At 39.0% G+C, this 24716-nt stretch overlaps 1 protein-coding gene across 1 annotated transcript; it reads left to right on the forward strand.

Moving 5' to 3' along the window:
* The first annotated feature begins 5378 nt into the window (after nt 1-5378).
* Nucleotides 5379-5966, forward strand: LOC137724809 (putative lipid-transfer protein DIR1). Its single transcript, XM_068463494.2, has one exon. It carries the CDS (start codon nt 5441-5443, stop codon nt 5741-5743), a length of 303 nt encoding a protein of 100 aa, XP_068319595.2. The 5' UTR covers nt 5379-5440; the 3' UTR covers nt 5744-5966.
* The last annotated feature ends 18750 nt before the right edge of the window (nt 5967-24716 follow it).

Consider the following 24716-nt stretch of genomic DNA (forward strand, 5'->3'; position numbering starts at 1 on the left):
AAATGCAATTTCAAAGAGCAAATCAATAAATAAGTTTTTTTTTTTTTTACAAAATTTCTACCATATTTCTCTATACAGTGTTACAAAAAAAATTTGATCGTTAGATTGTTAAATCTTACTTATTGTGTCTCCACAAAGAATTTAACGGTTAAATATAGCATTGTACAAAATATCTGGAAACACACTAGAAAATCTCTTTTTTTTTCACAAGAATTTTCATCTCGGTTTTCTTTTTTTGATAAAATTTTCAATTGAACTTTGCTTTTTTTACAAGAATTTTCAATTGGGTTGTTCAGTCTCGTGCCAGTAGGGTTTGGGCACTTTTCTTTGCTTTGTTTTTTAAACCCCACACGCGCGCCAGTGTGAACATGGTGCTCTGTGCTTTTATTAACTTTTGGTGCTTCCTCCAACCAAATTTTAAAAGCAAAGTAAATAAATTAAATACATGTTAAATATTTGAGAATTTTAACGAAAAATTTTCGGTACTGTTTATTTTAATAAAAATTATATTTTTACATTAAAAAATCAATCATGATACTATTTACTTTTCTCTCTACTTTACCCTTTCTGTTAAAACTCAAAAGTTTTCAAACTTTTCGTTTTAGTTTTCCTTAGTTCTGAGGTCAAACATCAAGCAGTTGGCATCAGCATGTTGAAATTGCAGACCTAAAGTTTCAAACTTGCAGATTGCAGATGCGTGCAGTGGTAGACAAGCTGATCAGGATGTTCAGGATAATTAATTTAATTAATTTTCTTAATTTTATAACATCAGATAAGAAATCTAAAGGCAAAAACGCCAGCAGCCTAGCCTAGGGAACAGCCAGCACGAAATGTATGGCCTATCATAGGCTTTCTAACTCTCCTCTCTAAAAAATTTGGACTTTCATGGTTTTGGTGGTATTTGCTTTGTCAATTTAGATTTTAATTTTCTATATTTTTCAGTTTTGTTTTGAAAATCGCATACCTTAAGCTGTGTTATGTCAAAATGGAATTTTTTTTTTCATTTGTTACGTAATAAGAAAAATAAAAACGTAAGATGCATATAACGAGCGAAAGCATATTAAAATTTATTTGGATAAAAAGTTAGAGGACCTGTTCAACTAGACCAATAATATTGGCAAGGAGATTCCAAACCCATTCTGCTTTACGTGGCTCACAAGAATCAGCAGAGAATACAGATAGAGATAGATCAAAATTCAAAGGGAGATATACTATGAGGGCCCTCTTTAAGAACCCTGAATCTTGTTTGCTTGCAAGAAAGAAGTTTTTGCAGTCTTCTAGAAATTAAAGAAATTATTCCAAGTCGTTTTCTTCTTGCTAAGTCGTTTTCTTGTCGCTTTTTTACCCCTTTTTTCATTACCTTTCTCAGTTTGTAATTGCTCGTCGGTCATGGATAAGTGTACATATTATCTATATAATTTGGGAGAAATAATCTCTTGGAGTTTAAGAAAGAAACTAGATACACAACATTCTAATTAATTCAAATCTGTTTATCGTGATGACATGTTTACTTGCGATTACAAAAATAAATATAATTGTTTATAGGGTAATGATAGGTGGACCACATGACATAATTGGTGATTATTGAATTATTACTTAAGTTTTGATAAACGTACTTAATTCATATTGGCGACACATCACATAGTTTGTAAACGTGGTCTAAAAAATTCATCCATCCAACATTACTTTTTCTAATTTTGCATGTGTTGAATTATGTGAAGTAAACATAACATTCGATTGTGACTAAGGTATGTGATCTCATTTCGAATTTGGGGTCCTGGGATGTAGGAAAAATATATGGGACTTTTGAATTTGATGAGGCGAAGACAATTTTATCCATCCCGGTAAGTGGAACTTCGTTGGATCCGAGAATTTGGCATTTCACAGCCAATGGGAGATATACGGTTAAAAGTGGATATTTGGTGGCTTTGGAATCTCGACACCTGATTAATTCGAATATTGGTCTTGATCAGTTGGTCTCTCAACAACGGATGTTCTGGAAATATTTATGAAAGCTCAAATTACCACCAAAGATTCTTCATTTCATTTGGAGGCTCGATAATGAGATAATCCCTACTGGAGAAAGGTTACAGTTGCGACAAGTGACGGACAACACTAGGTGTTGGCATTGTCAGGGGGAAATTGAAGCTACAATTCATGCCGTGAGGGACTGCCCGCTTAGCAAACATGTTTCTTCTTTGGGTTTTCTGACGTCGGTGGCGGAGATTACATACGGTTCAACTTTGAAATGGCTTATGTGTGCATCTGAAAATCTTTCTGGACCGGTATTGGAACTATTTTTCATCTGTTCTTGGACACTTTGGAATGCTAGAAATTCTTTCTACTTTGAAAATGTAATTTGTTATGCATAAAGTTTAAAAAAATTGGTGAGGAACTATGCGGCAAAGGTGATTAATGCTGCTTATAAGAGAACTTCCTCATCTGAATGTCGGATCAGTTCATGGATCCCCGCGTCGGTGGGGTCTTTCAAGTTAAATGTTGATGGATGAGTGGATACTACGAATGGATGTCGTAGAATCGGAGCAATTGTTCGTGGGTCTAATGGACCTAATGGTGATTTTGTAGGTGCGTTGTCTATGCTTGCTCCTTCTCTGATTTCAGTTCTTGCTTTAGAGCTTCATGCCATTAGTAAAGGATTGGACTTGGTATGTGTTCTATTGATAGTGGAATCAGATTCATTAAGGTCTGTCTAATTAATTAAGCAAGATGAGGAGTGCTTGGTTGTTGATGGTGTTTATGTCGATAACATTCGAGCTCTTTTGCGAGTAACCTAGGTGGTCGTGAACCATGTTTCAAGGGATACTAATGAGATTGCACATTGTGTAACCCGATTCAGCCTATAATGTCGTGAGTTGTTGATGTGGGGTGGATACTAGTCCGTCGTGGCTTATAGACCTTATCCATTCTGAGTCTGTGGTGGAAGACTAAGTTTTATGTGCATGTGAGGCCTCTTTTCCTTCGTCAAGCTTTTTCCCACTAGGTTTTGTCATCAAGGTTGCTCAAAGGTCTTTTGAATGTGTTTCTATATGCATGTCATTGTATGACATGGTTATTTATGAATGGAATTCTATTTTACCATTAAAAAAAATTAAAAAAATAAAATAAAAAAACAGAATAAGTTATTTCAGTATCCAATACGAGTAACTAAATGCTATTAAATTGTCCTGTTTTAAAACATTTTTGTTTCTTTTAAGGAAAATACTCATAACCTCCTTGAAGAAAAATGTAAGACGGAATTGAACAGAAAGAAGATTTCCAATTTTCGATCCAAAAAAAATGCATAACCAAACTTTCTTTCAAATTCGAAATATTCGGATTATGGAAATTTTTAAAATTTAGAATTAGTATTATTCAAAATAGATAACATAGATGCATATGAGAGAAGACAAAATAGTATAGACAAGTTTGTATTATACATGTACAAGAACTCACTTTCACTATATAAGCGTGTGAAGAAATATAAATGCTAAAAATAAAACATATCCAAAACTATTGAACACGATAAAAGTAAAATTTTGATTAGAAAATACATACAACTAATTAAAAAAAAATGGGAATCTGTATTTACATTTCAGTTTTTTTTTTTTTTTTTTTTTAATATTCGAACTTGGAATTTCTCATGTCCGAATCAAAATTTTATTTTATATACAGATAAATTTGTTAGATTAGATGTTAGATTAGGGAACTAACAAGATTTGAACTCATGCCGTGGTGCAAAAACAACACTTATTTTCACCACTTTTGTAGAGGGCCACCTGCATCAGAATCAAAATCTTCGATATAATTTCTTTATTATTAACTCTGTTCAACTTCCATTAAAACTTAATTAACTGCCTCATGCATTTATGATCCCAAATCTTCAAAATTCTACATTAATAGTTTCATCTGAAGGTTGGATGGAATTTGGTGACCTATTAAATTTGGTCATTTACAAATTCTAGGTGGTCGATGATCATTCCATGTTCAGAATTCTTAGGTAACTCTTATCAACCGAAGTAAATGCTCGTCGTCCTTTTATTGGGTTGCAGACCCGACTGAAGAGGTTTCTATTCGGCCCATTATTTTTCCTTCAAACCTCTTGTTTGAAGGTTTTTAATTTTTGTTTTTTGTACCAATCCTTATATTAAAGTTACTTGAAGATAGACACAATCATGGCAATTATAAAGAGCTCCAAGGAGAAATTTTTACAACAACTCATCATCAAGTATTTTTACAATACATCGATGTATGATAAGAATTAGTATTTAAGCTATTAGATTATAACCATCAAAATTCAGTTGTTCAAATCCAGCCATTCAATACACTTGTCATCTTATACAAAGATGTGTTGTAGAATTTTCAATTGCTATTACGCATGAAGGGCAATTTCCTTGAGATAATAATTATTAGTCCACCCATAATCATTTTCGACAAACCATTATTAGTCTAGTGATATTTTTCTTCGTAAAATTGAAAAAGCTTACTGGTTCAATTTAGGAGCGATCAAATTCATCAAGCCTCAATCAGCTATACAAAACCTTCATCAAACATATATAGCATCAATTTGACCAGAAAAACCTATAGCATGCATGAAAAGAATAAGTCACAAGGTCGAGTGAAGGCTCATGGATAGTGGAGGATTTACACAAGTGCCAGTCAAAGTTATTCCCTTCATTGCTATTTTGTCACGCACTCATGTTGTTCTAAAATTTCAATGGAAACTAAACCCTATATAGCTACTACGGAAGCAGGCTGTTTGACAAAAAAAACTTGGTAGCGTGGATAAATAAGTTGCTGCAGGAGTATTTTATAGTATTAGGACAATTATCATTGCCCCTATTATTCGCCATGTTTGGTGACCAATAGGAGCATCCAAACAAAAAATGAACCAACATGCAAGACCACCCGAAATTATTCTTTTGAACCAAAAATCCATTCAGGCATTCACGAGTTAACTTTAACAGATTGAGATCCTCTCCAGATCTCACACTCTGGAGCTTAGAAATTGAGCAGTCTGGACTGTTTATGAGAAAGAGAGAGATATGTAGGCGTTTGAGAGAGAAATTGTGTCTGAGGTGGGCTAGTGGGATAGAAAAATGAAAACCGTAACAATTAAATTAAACGGTACAGATTGCTTGGTCCGTGGGTGCCGGAGTATGAGATCTGGAGATGATCTCAATCCACTTTTATCATACTAATCAGTGTGCTCCCTCAAACCCCCAAATGACAACCAAAACAAATTAAAACATAAAGTAATGTGCAAGAAGCAGCAAAAAGAACTTACCCGTGACTCACAATACTGCCAATTCTCACTCACGGACTCCAAAACTTGTGGCTCCAAAAACTCCTCTTCTCTCTATAAATCGCATGAGAGTGAGTGAGTGAGCTCTCATTACAAAACAGTTTGCAAAACTTCTCTATCTAAACTTTTACGATAATCATGGGTGGAAACTACAAGTTGGTTGTTGTTTTGGTGGTGGCACTGGGTGTGTTGCTTGAAGGGTCGACAGTGTCGAGCTTGTGCAACATGACTGACGAAGGTGTCGCCGATTGCAAGCCGTCAGTTACGAAGACGAATCCAACTCCGCCAACTCCTGAGTGTTGTGAGGCTCTCAAAGGAGCTGACTTGAAATGCTTGTGTGGTTACAAGAACTCGTTTCTGTTGCCCTCTCTCGGTATCGACCCCACTCTTGCCATGGCACTACCCGCTAAGTGCAACCTCACCCCTCCTAACGATTGCTAATCAAGCTTCTCTTTAAAAGCTCAAGGGGGCCATATTTAAGCGTTGTTTTGAATCATGTTCCTGTCGTGCCATGTGGTGATTTGGTTAAGCTTGTGCCATGCTGCTTCTTCTTCTTCTTCTTCTTCTTTATCTTTCTTGTGGTATTACTATGTGTAATGAACTTTAATATTATGTCTGATCTCAATCGTTTAAGACAATGAATATGAAGTCATCACATTCCAAAGTTTGTGCACGTTTCGATTGTAATTTTCGTATTGCATAAGGACTAAGGCTAAAGATATCTGACTACAATGTGGAGGATATAGATTAGGTTGGTATAAAGTTAGGAATATCGTACATTCCTGCCCTATCCAATCCAAGTAATAATAGATTGCAACATTTGTCGTATAATCAAGTGAGAAGATAGATAGATATAAAATTTCATAAAATAGAGACAATATAGATTAATACATGTAGGGGAGTTTCTCTCTAACAAAAACAAGACAGAACAAATGAAAATCAAATTTAAAGAATATCAAAGAAAAAATAACCCAAATCATAATTCATGTGGATCATTATTATCTAGTCATTACATTTTGAAAAAAAAAGAAACAACTTCTTATGAAACACCTTTTACTTTTTCTGAAAATTATTACAGGTATTACTTGAATTCAACAATTAGGTCCTAAAGTTATTGTATGACCACACCTAGGGTTTATCCTTTTAACCAAGGTATTCTTTCGAACTATGGGCTAACCCTAGTCAAACCGCGTTGACTTTATATTCTTCAATGCAGGCACTTTTGGAAAGGATTCGAGAAAAGTTATACAAATCCCGGTTTAAGTAGAAAGAGGATTCTCTAGATCTTCAAATCATGTCCGTTTATTGTATATCGTACGATTAGAAATTATTTTAAATATGTTTATTTTAAATTAAATATAAATAATACCTGACAAAAAATGACCGCACGATATATGATAAACGGACACGATTTGAGAATCCCCAAGATCCTCATAAAGAGGATCCGAAGAGGATCCTTCTGGGTTTTAGTATTGGCCATGAACAAGGTGTTGGTCACTGCTTCTACCTTTGTGCCATTTATACAACGCTACGCTAGAACAAAATGACCATAGACCACACTCGACAAACAACGGAATGTGTCAAAAATTGGATCCCTTGTTGATAGTTCAGAGCAGCAAAGTGTTAAAGGGAGCGAACCACGTTAGGATTCTCTTTCCCTCTAGGGTTGGATTTCCTAGCTAGTTATTGTATACTAATACTCCTTGTACGATAAGTTAGGTTGCTTGGAAACCACGGCATATACTTGTATACAACTAACAAACTGGCATCCTGTTCCAAAGAATTATGTTTTTATACAACTTACAATACAAAGGATATCGGTGTCTTGATACTACTAAAAATCGGATCTATACTTCTCAGCATGTGATGTTTGATGAATCAAGCTTTCCCTTTTCTCGGGCGACACCTTCATACTCTGCCTCTCAGTGCGTCCCTCTTACATTGAGCCTGCCTTTTCTTCACCAGCTTTGACTCCAGTTCCCACCCACCTCGGCGCCTCCAGCGCCCATAAACCCACTGGCTCCAGCATTGGGTCCCAATGCAAGCCCACCACTTCCTGTAGCCCATTTACCCGCTGGGCTTTCTACGGTACCCAGCTCATTGACTCTGGTGATCTCTCCCCTGCTACCTGCCCCTCCCGAGAGAAATGTTTTTTATTGTCGAGAAGCCTGCTCATGTTCCTACTATACCCAGTCACCCCTTGGTGACTCGTTCAGGGACTGGTTCCTCTCGTCCTAAGCATCAAACATATGGCACAGTACGCTACCTTTTACCTCATGTTCTTTCTACTTCACTGACCGCTCCCTCGGACTCGGATCCAACTTACGCAGGTTGTTCATGTCCCAGAATGGTGAGAGGTCGTGACAGATGAGTTCAATGCTCTCCTAAAGAAATCACACATGATACTTGGTTACCCCACTTCCTTGTACACCACATGTACATGGCCCGCCTTGTGGCTAAAGACTATCATCAACAACAAAGGGTTTCTATCATCAACAACAAAGGGTTTCACTATGATGACACCTTTAGTCCAGTTGTCAAACTAGCCACTTTTCGCATGTTCTTAGTTTGGTTCTTCATCATGGTTGGTCTCTTTGTCAACTTGATGTTAAAAACGCTTTTATTTTCATGGGTTTTGATAGGATTTTTAGTACCTAATCACTGAAAATATTTGTAAGAATATAAGATAATTGTAGTATAAATGTTCATGCAAGGTCGTTGTCCCCAAGGATTGTTTGACTAATTTGTAATTAAATCGACTCTTAATTAAATATTAAAACAGATTTTTATCAAAGATTTGAGATTTATGAATTTGAAATTAAATTAACAATAAAAGAAATATAACAATTTGGAAATAATGGCAGCGAGGAAGAAAAACGTTTTTAAAATTAACAATTTAGAGAAATCTAGGGTTCAGCCGTCACTGTCACAATCCTATGAAAATCTATCAATTACTTATGAATTTCCACATATATGCTTTGAATGTTAGGTTTTCCTAATGCATATTTTCCTTGTGATGTACAAGCGAAAACATATATCTAACCTTCAATCCGTCTATGATATTCAGATCAAATATAAACATGCAAGACTTATTAAGTTTCGTGAAAACCCTCTGAAATACCATGCAACCCTTAAGAGCGTGATGTTTGCCTTAAGTGAACTTACAATTACTAATCACAAGAAGCCCTCCTCAATTTCAGGGTGATGTTCCAACAGAAATTTTGACACACCCCGACCGAGATCAGGGCGTGCTGGCCGCCACGCAGAGGTGACGTAACCATGTGCACGTAGACCTGGCATTCGTATCGTGTTTCTCGTGTTCGTGTCGTTTTCGTGTCATACCTGATAGCTTAATGGGTCGTGTCGTGTAATACCCGTTAAAGTAAACGGGTAATATGACCCAACCCGAAATCAACCCGTTAATATTTTCAGGTAATATGACCCGACCCATTACCCATTAAGAAAAATATATTTTAAATCAATAAAAATGAAAATGAAAAACATAATTTGACCCAAAAAAATGTAAAACATAATACTAAATTAGTATATACATACTAAATTTCGAAGTTGACCCCTTAATGAAAGTTGTAAAGCTTTTCATTATGAGTGATTACATTTTTCACACTTCTATAATAATTATTATTAATTTTATTAATTTTATTAATTTTTCACTCAAATAAATAACATTGTTCATGAGATTTGGAGGGTTTTAAAAATCTAAACGACCATGTAACTTTACTAATGGAACTCAAAGCTTACATGTTATTCCATTTACAAAATCCTCAATTTTCATAGATCATCATGACATAAGATTTTGTGGTATATATCCACTTCTGTAAATATTTTAAATTGACGATCAAATTAGTTCATTGTATTCATATAGGATCAAGAAGTGTAGTTGTAAAAAATCATTAAAATTAGAGTTAAAATAACCGTTCAATTGTGATTTTTCTTTTATAACCGTCGAAACGTTTTGTCTCATTACTTGATCTTTGAATGTTTGTTTTTTGCAATTTTCGGCATATGCGATCTCGAAGCATATATAAACAAGTTTGATGGTTGGATCATTGAAATTAGTTTCATATGATGCATGTCCCATCAAAATGATACATTAACTAACACTTCGAGTTTATTTAACTTTCATTAAGTATAACATAAGATTTTGTGGTATCCACTAGTGTAAATATTTTAAATTGAAGATCAAATTCATTCATTGTATTCATATAGGGTCAAGGAGTGTAGCTATAAAAAATCATCAAAATCGGAGTTAAAATAACCGTTAAATTCGTGATTTTTTGTTTATAACCGTCGAAAAGTTTTGTCTCATTACTTGATCTCTAAATATTTGTTTTTTTTCAATTATTGGTGTATGCGATCTCGAAGCATATATAAACAAGTTTGACGGTTGGATTGTTGAAATTAGTTTCGTAGGATGCGTATCCCATCAAAACGATAGATTCACTAATACTTAAGAGTTTATTTATACTTTTATCAAGTATAACATAAGACTTTGTGGTATCCACTAGTGTAAATATTTTAAATTGAAGATCGAATTCATTCATGGTATTCATATAGGGTCAAGGAGTGTAGCTGTAAAAAATCATCAAAATCGGAGTTAAAATAACTGTCAAATCGTAATTTTTCGTTTATAACCGTCGAAACGTTTTGTCTCATTACTTGATTTCTAAATGTTTGTTTTTTTGCAATTTTTGGCGTATGCGATCTTGAAGCATATATAAACAAGTTTGACGATTGGATCGTTGAAATTAGTTTCATAGGATGCGTATCCCATCAAAACGATAGATTCACTAACTTTATTTATACTTTCATCAAGTATAACATAAGATTTTGTGGTATCCACTAGTGTAAATATTTTAAATTGAAGATCGAATTCATTCATTGTATTCATATAGGGTCAAGGAGTGTAGCTGTAAAAAATCATCAAAATCGGAGTTAAAATAACCGTTAAGTCGTGATTTTTCGTTTATAACCGTCGAAAAGTTTTGGCTCATTACTTGATCTCTGAATGTTTGTTTTTTTTTTCAATTTTTGGCGTATGTGATCTCAAAGCATATATAAACAAGTTTAACAGTTAGATCATTGAAATTAGTTTCATAAGATGCGTATCCCATCAAAACGATAGATTCACTAACACTCAATAGTTTATTTATACTTTCATCAAGTATAACATAAGATTTTTGTGGTATCCACTAGTGTAAATATTTTAAATTGAAGATCGAATTCATTCATTGTATTCATATAGGGTCAAGGAGTGTAGTCATCAAAATAAGAGTTAAAATAACCGTTAAATCGTGATTTTTCGTTTATAACCATTGAAAAGTTTTGTCTCGTTACTTGATCTCTAAATGTTTGTTTTTTGCAATTTTTGGCGTATGCGATCTCGAAGCATATATAAACAAGTTTGACGGTTGGATCGTTGAAATTAGTTTTGTAGGATGCATATCCCATCGAAACGATAGATTCACTAACACTTCAGAGTTTATTTATACTTTCATCAAGTATAACATAAGATTTTGTGGTATCCACTAGTGTAAATATTTTAAATTGAAGATCGAATTCATTCATTGTATTCATGTAGGATCAAGGAGAGTAGCTGTAAAAGATCATCAAAATCATAGTTAAAATAACCATTAAATAGTGATTTTTCGTTTATAACCGTCAAAAAGTTTTGTCTCGTTACTTGATCTCTGAATGTTTGTTTTTTGCAATTTTTGGTGTATGCGATCTCGAAGCATATATAAACAAGTTTGACGGTTGGATCGTTGAAATTAGTTTCGTAGGATGCGTATCCCATCAAAATGAAAGATTCACTAACACTTGAGAGTTTATTTATACTTTTATCAAGTATAACATAAGATTTTGTGGTATAAATATTTTAAATTGAAGATCGAATTCATTCATTGAATTCATATAAGGTCAAGGAGTATAGCTGTAAAAAATCATCAAAATCAGAGTTAAAACAACCGTTAAATCGTGATTTTTCATTTATAACCATCGAAAAGTTTTGTCTCGTTACTTAATCTCTGAATGTTTTTTTTTTTTTTGCAAATTTTGGCGTATGCGATCTCGAAGCATATATAAACAAGTTTGACGGTTGGATCATTGAAATTAGTTTCATAGGATACGTATCCCATCAAAACAATACATTAACTAACACTTAGAGTTTCTTTGGGTTAAATATTAGGCGGGAAATGGATGGATATAGGCTGCAAAATTTCCTAAACATTAGGCGGGAAATGGATGAAACTCTTGAAATATTAGGCGGGAAATTAATTATTATAATTTGTTTATGTGTTTGGTATTTTTAAATTACTTGATATTTTTATTTTTAATGTGTTTTATGATTTTTAATCTCAATCTTTGCCTATAATATACTATAAAAATAAATAAATAAATAAAACTTATATTTTAAAATTTATATAGAATAATAATAGAATAATAATTAATAAACAATATATACATATTCATTATATCTATTGCATTTTATAGTAAGTTTTTTTAGTGGTGTAAAAAATTAAAATCATCAAAATAGCATTTTTCTTTTCGTGTCAAAACAGGTTACCTGCGTGTCACTCTCGTGTAAACCTGTTAAGGACCCATTATTAACGGGTTATTATCGTGTGACCCGATAATGACCCGATTAGATATCGTGTTGACCCGAAATCCATTAATTTCGTGTCGTTTACGTGTCATGTTAACGGGTCGTGTAAGAAATTGTCAGGTCTATGTGCATGTGCGGAAGCTAATAAAAAGTAATATAAAAGTACGAATAATTAAAAACTAGCATACAAAGTAGTAAAAACAAGTGCTAGCGTAAGTGAGACGCTAAGTTCAGAGCAATAAGTCTACAGCAGTCCAAAGAAAATGATTCGACAATAGTACACCCGAAGGTGACCCTACGCTGGTGAGTGTCTGTCAGAAATGCCGGGAAAGCCCTCTGGGAAACCACCGAACCTGCTAAGCAATTAGAACCTGGAGGGGCGCAAAACAAAAGTGTGAGTGGGCAAAAACAAATCTTTTCAAAAACCATTTAGTAAAATACATTCTAACCCCTCACCGTAAAACCTGTATACTTCCAAGAAAATAAACATATATACGTATGTATAGTTATGCCAATCATGCTCAGGAATATGCCATGTCGAAACCTCATAATGAAATGCAAGTGCTCAGGTATAAACCATAACAATAACATATAATCTGGCAGCCGGAGTCACCTAACGTGACCTGTACGGCTGCATATAGAGCTCAAATCTCAAACTCAATAACTGAACCTGCTCACGAGTCGGAACCACCTAAAGTGGTCTGTACGACAGGCCTGGGTGTAACATATATGTACGCTCTAGTGCTACGATCACGTGAAGGCTGTGCAAATAATCGCGGGTCACCTACGAGTCGGAACCACCTAATGTGGTCTGTACGACAGGACTGTGCACCTAACTTGGATCCAAGCTGAGCGTGTGGTGCGGGAGGTGAACATCACGTGAATGACTGTGCCCTACTCTGGGCGGGAGCACTAACACCAGGGGTGCAGGTTATGAGCTCTCTAAGTATCTCGAATCGCTACTGAATGTAAATATGAATAACACTTACCTGGCACTTACCTGTGCGTCCACTGCACCAAATATGCATATGTGTATGTATGCAACTAATAATGCACGTGATGATGCATAAACAATAATAATATGGTGCATGGCATAAAACAATTAACCCTTTCAAATAATTTCTGGGAAAATAAATGTATATAGGTATATACGGAAAACCAAAAGCCCACTCACTAGTAAGTGGAAGGGTCGTAGCCCCCCTGTCTCGAGTAACCATGCTCGTCCTCAGGATACGTATCACCTATATGCGAAACAACTACAAAAACGTTAATTTTAAAGTACAAAACCAACTTCTCGTAATAACTTCTCATACATTGCTCAAATTGGACAAATGAATATACCAACGTGCTCTACACAACCTCAGGATCACACCCAAATTTTTAGAAAAAATTTTCACCGTCGCACGCGCCGACCAAGGCACGGCCACACGCGCCGGCCACGCGCAGGCACGTGCCTGGCACGCTGACGGCGTTAATTGACGACGTAAGGAATATTCCGTTAGTTCTAACGGATTCCGTCAACGGTGTCAGGAATATTCCGTCAGACTTGACGGAATATTCCGTCTCCTTCCCCGGCGAACCTCCGGTGCCGTCGCCGGCGCCGGAAAATCGCGAAACCTGCAAACTTCGATTTCTCTCTCGTTTTTCAACCAATTTTCGTGATTTTTGCACCAAAACGAAGCCTAAGACTAGGAGAACACAACCATACAACTTTTAAGAGTCAAAAACTACGAGATCTTACCTGTCACCACACTCCAATTCCGGCCAACTTCGAATACGGCGATTCCGACGTCCAACTCCTTCAAACGAAGTACTCCGAGGCTCCTTGGGACCTCACCAAGCTACCTACGAGCTTCAAAATCACTAAAACGTGATAAATTACGTTTGCATGAATAGTACCCAAAACGGACATCGTCGAATCGACGTGAAAACGACGGAGTTCTCACCTGAAAATGGTACGACTGGACTCCCACGAGCTTCACGATCTCGAATGTGGCCTTGGTTCTCTCGATCTGTGGGTGTTTGCTGGGTTTTGGGTGTGAGTCTGTACGTGTTCGAAGAAAAGAGAAGGAATGGGAGGAAAGGAGGCTCGGGAGAGAGACAGGGAAAGGGACAGGGGATCTGGGAGAGTGACAGTGTGAGTGTGTGGCCCAACACATGCCAACACCACACTAAACAACCAATAACGTAAAGAGAACGAACTAGGGGCAAAAATGTCTTTTCACACGTACGTTTTGATATTTTCGGGACGGGATATCACAACCTACCCACCTTAATAGAATTTCGTCCCGAAATTCAAAACAACCCAAGTAACAACCCCTAGTGGTCAAAGAACAACCGAGGATACAAATCCCTCATCCGTTCTTCTGTTTCCCACGTAGCTTCCTCGACTGAATGATTCCTCCACAAAACTTTTACTAAGTTCACCGTTTTGTTCCTCAGAACTTTTTCTTTCCAATTTAAGATCGTCACCGGTTCCTCGTCATAAGTCAAATCTGGGTTTATTTCTAACAGTTGAGGAGGTATCACGTGGGACGGATCAGCAACATAATGTCGAAGCATAGACACGTGAAAAACGTTATGCACTCTAGCTAACTCCGGAGGCAACTCCAACCTGTAAGCTACCTCACCAACTCGCTATGTGACCATGTATGGTCTGATGTACCTGGGACTCAACTTACCCTTCTTTCCAAACCGTACGACTCCTCTCCACGGTGAAAGCTTCAGAAATACCCAATCGCCGACTTCATACACTCTGTCCGTAGCATGCCGATCTGCTAAACTCTTCTGCCTGTCCTGGGCTGCTTTCAGGTTAGACTTAATTACCTGAACATTCTGAGTAGTCTCCTCAACAATCTCCGGACCTACTAAAACTCTTTCGCCAACCTCTGACCAACACAACGGTGTGCGACAAGACCTACTATACAATGCCTCGAATGGCGCCATGCCGATACTCGAATGAAAGCTGTTGTTGTAAGCAAATTCCATTAAATCCAACCGCTGGTGCCAAGCATCACCAAACTGTAACACCGAAGCTCGCAACATATCCTCCAAAGTCTGAATAGTTCTGTTGACCCTAAAAATTACAAAGCCTACGTGGCGTGCAGGCCGAGTAACTAATAAGCTAACTACGTCCTTCGGTTGAATGCAGGGCGTGCCAACTCGTCGGCCGAGCTCGGCCGAGGAGTAAAATTTGTTGATGTTGCGTTGAGCGCGTCGGTGACTTCTCTATCTTGCGACTACGGCCGAGGAAGGAACAAATCTCAGCCTTTGGATTCTCGAGCCTGAAGACAAGGCTGCTAGTTCTACGAAGTTCAATATCAAATTCGGCTCTCAAGGTGCCGAATGTAGTAACCTGGTAACACCTCACTTCGCCGGGAAGGCTAATGAGATGACCTCTGCCAATAAGGATTTGAAAATCCTTCTCGACCGAGACTTGGATAAATAACCAGTCGGCCTCGACGCAGTGCTGTTTATCCAAACTGAAGGTGCTTCGGGAACGGCTGATTCTACGGCAACAGTGCTGTTTATCCAAACTGAAGATGTTCGCCGGTTGCCTTCACAGTGCTGTTTATCCAAACTGAAGATGTGTCGGCGGAAAAAAGAAAATAAAAAATCTCAAGATGTTTGAGAGGTTTTGCGCAGGGCAGTTGGGTGTTGAATTGGAGCCCCTTTTACGTTGCCACTACCTCTGTATTTATAGGGACATATGTGTGTTGGTTGATAAGCTGATATAGGTTTCCGCCATGCATTAGAACTCTTCCACTGATTGCGTCAGATAAGCCTTACTATTCCCAAAACTCTGAACTTAGTCAAAATTACAACCTAATTCAATCCTTATGCAGCCCTATCATATCAAATCCCAAGATAGCCTGGATGCTTGGATTTGATCAAATAATGCCCATCAAAATAACCACCAATCCACGTACACCGTTGTGGTTGGTTGCTTTTTGGAGATAACCATCACAAACTTGTGGTGTATAATTACCTAGGAAATAGTCTCCCAACCTTCCACGTATATGCATGTGCTGACTTAAAGAATTGCAAATGAATTGCAATTCTTCTACTTAATATTATCCTATGCAGAGAAGGGTTAAAACATATTAAAAGATAATGCCATGATTAAAACCACAATATATCTTTCAATAATACCAAAATTACCTTCACTTTTCATCTGACGGTTGGAAGTATGCTTACCCAACGACCTTGATTACTCGGGCCGATGGTGTAATTTTGGGTCCAAACAAGTTCTCTCTGACTGTCCGTCCGTCTGAGGATGATACGCCGTACTGTAAAGTAGTCTCGTGCCCAAAGCTTCCTGAAAAGCCACCCAAAACTTAGATGTAAATCGTGTATCACGATCCGAGACAATACTCACAGGGACACCATGATACTTCACAATCTTCGAAATAAACAGCTCCGCTAAGCGACTCAAAGAATACTTCTCTCTCACTGGAATAAAATGTGCCGATTTAGTGAGCCGATCAACGATCACCCAAATGCCGTCAAAGCCATTATGTGTACGCGGAAGCTTGTACACAAAATCCATAGTGATATTTTCCCATTTCCACTCTGGAACGGGAAGTGGCTGCAACAACCCAAACGGCTTCTTTCTTTCTGCTTTAACCTGCTGACAAACAGCACACCTGCTCACATACTCAGCTATCTCCCTCTTCATACCCGGCCAATAATAAAATGGTCGAATGGTATGATACATTTTAGTAGCTCCTGGATGCATGGCGTAAGCCGAGATATGTGCTTCATCGAGAATTTCTTTCTTCAAATCTACATTATTAGGCACGAACATTCTACCATCTTGCATCAACATGTCATCCGAATCATGAACTCTGAGGTCTCTCCTCCTTCCTCGATCTCGAGCTTGGATTACTTCTTGAGTCTCCCTATCAGCTACTTGAGCTTCAAGCACCCGATCAACTAAAATTGGCCTAACTTGGAAATTAGCAAGTAACGCTACTTCTCGATCTTCCGCTTCTAACCTCACTCCCGTAGCACGTAAGTCCATCAAAAGAGGAATACGACTAGCGTACAACGCATTGATACGACCCTGAGACTTCCTGCTAAGTGCATCAGCCACCACGTTTGCACGACCAGGGTGATAATCAATCGTGCAATCCCAATCGCTGAGCAACTTCATCCACCTCCGTTGTCGAAGATTAAGTTCCTTCTGAGTAAAGAGATACTGAAGACTCTTGTGATCGGTAAAGATCCTACATTTCTCTCCATAAAGATAGTGTCTCCACAACTTCAACGCAAAGATAATGGCGGCCAACTCCAAGTCATGTGTAGGGTAATTCAACTCATGAGGTTTCAACTGTCGCGAAGCATAAGCAATCACCCTACCATGCTGCATCAATATGCATCCCAGACCATTCAAGGAAGCATCGCTATAAACCTCGAAATCACCACTATCGTCCGGGAGTGCCAAAACCGGTGCATGAGTGAGACAATGCTTCAACTGCTGGAAACTTTGCTCACACTTATCGTCCCACTCAAATTTAACGTCTTTCCTCGTTAGCCTCGTCAATGGTAAAGCAATCACAGAGAAATACTTAACGAATCTCCGATAATACCCCGCCAAACCAAGGAAACTTCTCACCTCAGTGACGGTTCGCGGTTGCTCCCAACTCTCCACAGCTGCAACCTTCTGAGGGTCAACCAGAATACCCTGAGCCGAAATGACGTGCCCCAAAAACGCAACTTGATCTAACCAAAACTGACACTTGCTAAACTTAGCATACAATTGGTGTTCCCTCAACCTCTTCAACACCAAAGTAAGATGTCGAACATGCTCCGCCTTCGACTTAGAATACACCAGAATGTCGTCGATGAAAACAATAACAAACCTATCCAAATATGGCTGGAACACCCGGTTCATTAAATCCATAAAAGCAGCTGGTGCATTCGTCAACCCAAACGGCATAACCAGAAACTCGTAATGACCATAACGAGTCCTGAACGCCGTCTTAGGGACGTCATCCCTACTAATCTTCAGCTGATAATACCCAGGCCTCAAGTCAATCTTGGAGAATACACAAGCACCTCTAAGCTGATCAAACAAATCATCGATACGTGGCAACGGATAACGGTTTTTAATCGTCACCGGATTCAATTGCCTGTAGTCAATACACAGCCTCAAAGTTCCGTCTTTCTTCCTCACAAACAATACTGGAGCGCCCCAAGGCGAAGTACTAGGTTGAATAAACCCCTTATCCACCAATTCCTGCAACTGAACTTTCAATTCCCTTAACTCAGCGGGAGCCATACGATAAGGAGTCAAGGAAATAGGATTAGTACCTGGAAGCAACTCAATTGTAAACTCCATGTCTCGATCTGGTGGTAAACCAGGTAAATCCTCGGGGAAAACATCGGGAAAGTGTCTGACCACTCTCACATCCTCAACTCTACTAGGAACGGCCTCATCTAACACCATATGAGCTAGGTACCCCTGGCAACCTTTAGACAACAACTTTTTCGCTCGCAAAGCCGAAATAACACCATGTCTCACCCCACTCTGCTCACCCACAAAAGTAACCACAGGTAGTCCAGGGCGGTGAAACGTAACTACTTTCCCGTAACAATCAATATTGGCACAATAAAAGTGCAACCGATCCGTGCCCAGAATCACATCAAAGTCGACAATATCTAACGGGATAATATCAGCTGGCAAAACAACACCCTCAACTATCACTGGACATCCTGGGTACACACGATCTACAATACATCTCTCTCCTCTAGGCATAACGAACTCTAAATCATACCCTAGAGGTGTGGGGCGAGGTTGCGTCACTTGAGCAAATGTATGAGAAATCACAAAATGTGTAGCTCCACAATCAATTAATACTCTAGCAAAATAACCAAGAATATTTAACGTATCCATAATCAAATCCGGATTGTTCTGAGCATCCTGCAGAGAAATATTATGAATACGCCCCTGGCCCTGCTGTCGTCCGCCGTGACCTCTGCTCGTCTGACCACCGCGACTCTGAGTACCACGCCCCTGACTGGGCTGACCAGACTGCCTCGAAGACCCTGCACTACTAGTAGCAATCTCCTCTGGCTGAAACTGTCCTCCCTGAAACCACTGAGAACCACCTGCTGAAGCTGGAGGATACGGCATATAACTGCCAGGATACGGAGGATAACCACCCTGGGAATACGGGTCCTGGGATACTGATATTGTCCCGGCGCATAAGGAACAATATCACCCTGGTAGTGGTAGGCACCACCTTGACCTGCCTGGCCATAACTACTCGGACCCTAAATCTGCTGAATCGGTGCAGGTGGTGGCATGAAAGTCTGCTGCGGCTTCTGCTGCTGACCCTGGGGACAATTCGCAGCCCGATGTCCCATCTGCCCACACGTGAAGCAACCACTGCTGCCACGCCTGCACTCGCCGAAATGTCGATTGTTACACCTACGGCAAACTGGAGCTCTGCCTCGACCACCATCACCCTGTCTCTGGTCTCGAGCGCCACCAGCAAACCTACCTTCTCGTCCCTGACCAGTGGCACTGAAACCACCGCTAGAAGAACTCGAACTAGCGCCACCCCTCTTGAAGTTTTGAGTCTTGCGAGGCCCGAGTGACGCTTGACCTTTACCCTTGTCATCTTTCTTCTGATTGCCGTCTTTTTCTTCTTCCTCACTGTCGCTCGACATGTTCTCTGAGTCCTCAATCCTCAACAATATCTCGTAGAAGTCCTGGTAAGTCTCACAGTGTGTAGTAGTCGCCATCGAACGCCACCTCTTCCTGGTGCCTAAACCGAAACGACGAAGCATCTCCGCCGGATTACCAGCAACGTCAGGATGGTAACGAGACAAATTAGTGAACTTGCGATAGTACTCATTAGCCGTCATCTTCCGCTGTCTCAGCTCGGTGAACTCCTGCTTCTTACCATCAATGTACTCAGGAGGCACAAACCTCCTCTTGAACAAATCTTTGAAAATGTCCCAATCAGTCCTCTGAGCTGGAGTCAACCGACGAAGCTCCTGTTCCCACCAGGCTGCAGACTCCGTACCCAGAAACCATGAGGTCGTCTCGACTCACCTCTCAACAGGAAGGTTCCCCTGATTGTGCAACACACGGAAAGTCTTCTCAATGTGCTCTAACCATCGCTCTGCGCCCTCATGACCCTCATTACCTTCGAACTTATCCAATTTCAGATTGTACATAGTCTCCAGAGGAGTCCTCTGGGGAGGGCGGATCGCTGTTTGAATAGCGGTGACAATAGCTTCCCCCAGCTGAGTAATATCGGGGAAACTAGACTCATCAGAGCGACGTGGTTCCCGACGAGGCGACATAATTCTGACAGAATACACCAAAACCATTAGAATATTCACAAAGACACAGAACTGCCAAACCTAGGCTCTGATACCAAACTGACACACCCCGACCGAGATCAGGGCGTGCTGGCCGCCACGCAGAGGTGACGTAACCATGTGCACGTGCGGAAGCTAATAAAAAGTAATATAAAAGTACGAATAATTAAAAACTAGCATACAAAGTAGTAAAAACAAGTGCTAGCGTAAGTGAGACGCTAAGTTCAGAGCAATAAGTCTACAGCAGTCCAAAGAAAATGATTCGACAATAGTACACCCGAAGGTGACCCTACGCTGGTGAGTGTCTGTCAGAAATGCCGGGAAAGCCCTCTGGGAAACCACCGAACCTGCTAAGCAACTAGAACCTGGAGGGGCGCAAAACAAAAGCGTAAGTGGGCAAAAACAAATCTTTTCGAAAACTATTTAGTAAAATACATTCTAACCCCTCGCCGTAAAACCTGTATACTTCCAAGAAAATAAACATATATACGTATGTATAGTTATGCCAATCATGCTCAGGAATATGCCATGTCGAAACCTCATAATGAAATGCTCAGGTATAAACCATAACAATAACATATAATCTGGCAGCCGGAGTCACCTAACGTGACCTGTACGGCTGCATATAGAGCTCAAATCTCAAACTCAATAACTGAACCTGCCCACGAGTCGGAACCACCTAAAGTGGTCTGTACGACAGGCCTGGGTGTAACATATATGTACGCTCTAGTGCTACGATCACGTGAAGGCTGTGCAAATAATCGCGGGTCACCTACGAGTCGGAACCACCTAATGTGGTCTGTACGACAGGACTGTGCACCTAACTTGGATCCAAGCTGAGCGTGTAGTGCGGGAGGTGAACATCACGTGAAGGACTGTGCCCTACTCTGGGCAGGAGCACTAACACCAGGGGTGCAGGTTATGAGCTCTCTAAATATCTCGAATCGCTACTGAATGTAAATATGAATAACACTTACCTGGCACTTACCTGTGCGTCCACTGCACCAAATATGCATATGTGTATGTATGCAACTAATAATGCACGTGATGATGCATAAACAATAATAATATGGTGCATGGCATAAAACAATTAACCCTTCAAATAATTTCTAGGAAAATAAATGTATATAGGTATATACGAAAAACCAAAAGCCCACTCACTGGTAAGTGGAAGGGTCGTAGCCCCCCTGTCTTGAGTGACCACGCTCGTCCTCGGGATACGTATCACCTATATGCGAAACAACTACAAAAACGTTAATTTTAAAGCACATAATCAACTTCTCGTAATAACTTCTCATACATTGCTCAAATTGGACAAATGAATATACCAACGTGCTCTACACAACCTCAGGATCACACCCAAATTTTTAGAAAAATTTTTCACCGCCGCACGCGCCCCCACGCGCCGGCCAAGGCACGGCCACATGCGCCGGCCACGCGCATGCACGTGCCTGGCACGTTGACGGCGTCAACTGACGCCGTAAGGAATATTCCGTTAGTTCTAACGGATTCCGTCAACGGCGTCAGGAATATTCCGTCAGACTTGACGGAATATTCCGTCTCCTTCCCCGGCAAACCTCCGGTGCCGTTGCCGGCGCTGGAAAATCGCTAAACCTGCAAACTTCGATTTCTTTCTCGTTTTTCAACCAATTTTCGTGATTTTTGCACCAAAACGAAGCCTAAGACTAGGAGAACACAACCATACAACTTTTAAGAGTCAAAAACTACGAGATCTTACCTGTCACCACACTCTAATTCCGGCCAACTTCGAATACGGCGATTCTGACGTCCAACTCCTTCAAACGAAGTACTCCGAGACTCCTTGGGACCTAACCAAGCTACCTACGAGTTTCAAAATCCCTAAAACGTGATAAATTACGTTTGCATGAATAGTACCCAAAACGGACATCGTCGAATCGACGTGAAAACGACGGAGTTCTCACCTGAAAATGGTACGACTGGACTCCCACGAGCTTCACGATCTCGAATGTGGCCTTGGTTCCCTCGATCTGTGGGTGTTTGCTGGGTTTTGGGTGTGAGTCCGTACGTGTTCGAAGAAAAGATAAGGAATGGGAGGAAAGGAGGCTCGGGAGAGAGACAGGGAAAGGGACAGAGGATCTGGGAGAGTGACAGTGTGAGTGTGTGGCCCAACACATGCCAACACCACACTAAACAACCAATAACGTAAAGCGAACGAACTAGGGGTAAAAATGTCTTTTCACACGTACGTTTTGATATTTTCGAGACGGGATATCACAAATTTTATCAAATTACTTGTCTAAATATCCTAATGGTGATCAATCATTAAAATATATGGATAGTTTTAATCGCAGTGATTAATAATTCAAAGCAAGCATGTATCCATTCATAAACAAATTAATAAAATCACATATTCATGCTAAGGCTTATGGCCTAACCCTAGCAAAGGAATTAGTTACTACTCATAATAAAAATCAAAGAAAATATTATTAAGAAGAAAATGAATGAAAACACCTTAAAGTAGAAAATCTCCAAGAACCCTAGCAAAGTGTGAAGTTGAATAATAATCAGCCCCCTATAGACTAGAACCGGCCAAACCCTTTTTTTATCCCCCTAAAGCCAGCGTACAAACCCTAACAACCCAGTGTTTCATTCCCACTAAGAAACTAAATAATAATAGAATAAAATAGAAAATAAAGTTCTAATTAAACTAGGAGAATCTGCCAAGTACTTGTCCAGCCACGTTTTAGCCTCAGATATCCTCCAAATCCGGCCCATAATAGCTTGTTTTGAAGATTAGGACATTCTGAACACATATCTAGAAGGCTATGAACCCATCCGAGGTCACATTGGGCTCCAAAAATGCAATTCAAGCCTAAAACGTCATTATCCAGCACCGCGCACTGCTCCTTTATTTCATTGCCAGAAAATCGTTGTTTGGTGGAAAAATCTGATATTTTGATGCGATCAAGCCAAGTGACTCATGAACATCCTCCAACTGGAATTACTTCAAAATTCATCCATTTGGTCCTATTTTGCTCCAGAGGAAGTCGAAAGTCATATATCAAAAATACAATTTAAAGTATCAAAATTCTTCCAAAATATTAACCAAAATATACTAAGAATATGATTAAATATATAATATAAAATCTACTCATCAGGTTTCTTAATGAAGATGGTTATATGGCACATGCCCCTAGCTTTATTGATCGTTGATGTCCTCATGTTAGTAAGCTTCTTAAGGCTATATATGCCTCAAGCAAGCTCCTCGTGCTTGGTTTCAGCGCTTCAGTTCGTTTATTCTTCGCAATGGTTTGTTCAAAGTCGAGCACTTTTCATCGCCTGAACTATACCTTGGTTTTACTACTATGTGTTGATGATTTTGTGTTGGTTTTGATAACCAGGGAGCTCTATCTCGTTTTATACTTCTTTCCAAGGAATTTGAAATTAAAGATTTTGGTTCTCTGCACTATATTTGGGACTCGAAGTGCGCCAATCACCACTGGTTTTCATCTTTCTCAGACAAAATTATGGATCTTCCCAAATGCACTAATATGATTGATTGCAAGTCGTGCTCTACTCCAATTGCCGCCCACACTCATCTAACCATGATGAGTCCCTAGTTTCTGCTCTTTTCGAGTTTCGTCACCTCCTTGGCTCTCTGCAATAACTCATGATGATTCGTCCTGACATTGCCTTTGCCGTCAATCACATTGCTCACTTCATGCCTAAGTCGTGTACTACTTACTCATCTTATTGCCGCCAAACGCTTTCTTCGATATGTGAAAGGGTCCTTGGAGCTCGGCGTTTGGTTTCGACCTTCATGAAGACCTGCTGTGTTACAATTGCAATACTTCCAACAAACTTCAAAACTATACTAACTACTATATATATCCCCATTACCGTAACTAAATAGTTAACTAAATATTGCTATAAATTCAAGGATATGCTGAGAATATTGGAATAATTGAGGGATGGTTTGAAGACAAGACAAGTAGATAATTAAATAAAAATGGTATTAAAATTGCCTTTCTTTGGGTTATGTTTTTGTTTAATTTTAGAATTACTTTCACTTTGCAGTCACTAGTAAGGTGCACTAACAAAGAAATAGCACATTATTAGATCTCACTTTCTCAAGGAAAAAAAGAAGGAAGTCCAAATAATAAGGGAAAATTAATAAAAATAGCTTGAAAACTTTGAGTTTTAACGATAATGACAAAATAAAGAGTAAGGTGAATAGTACCAGGTTGACTTTTTAGTGTAAAAATGTGATTTTTTGTTAAAATGAATAGTACTAAATACTTTACTTAAAATTTCCAAAATAACAACAGCTACAATTTTACTTGAAATGATTACCACAATATAAAACCAACCACCACGATTATAAATCGGGAGTGAGATTCTCTCCTCTTCAAATTCCTATCTCTTCAAATTAACAAATATTTGAACAATCACGATTAAACTATTTCAACATCT

This window comes from Pyrus communis, chromosome 5 (genome assembly GCF_041283825.1).
Source record: "Pyrus communis isolate YQ-2024b chromosome 5, ASM4128382v1, whole genome shotgun sequence".
Classification (NCBI taxonomy): Eukaryota; Viridiplantae; Streptophyta; class Magnoliopsida; order Rosales; family Rosaceae; genus Pyrus; species Pyrus communis.

Excerpts from the sequence above, each read along its gene's own strand:
- LOC137724809 (XM_068463494.2), top strand. The coding sequence starts at position 5,441 with ATGGGTGGAAACTACAAGTTGGTTGTTGTTTTGGTGGTGGCACTGGGT.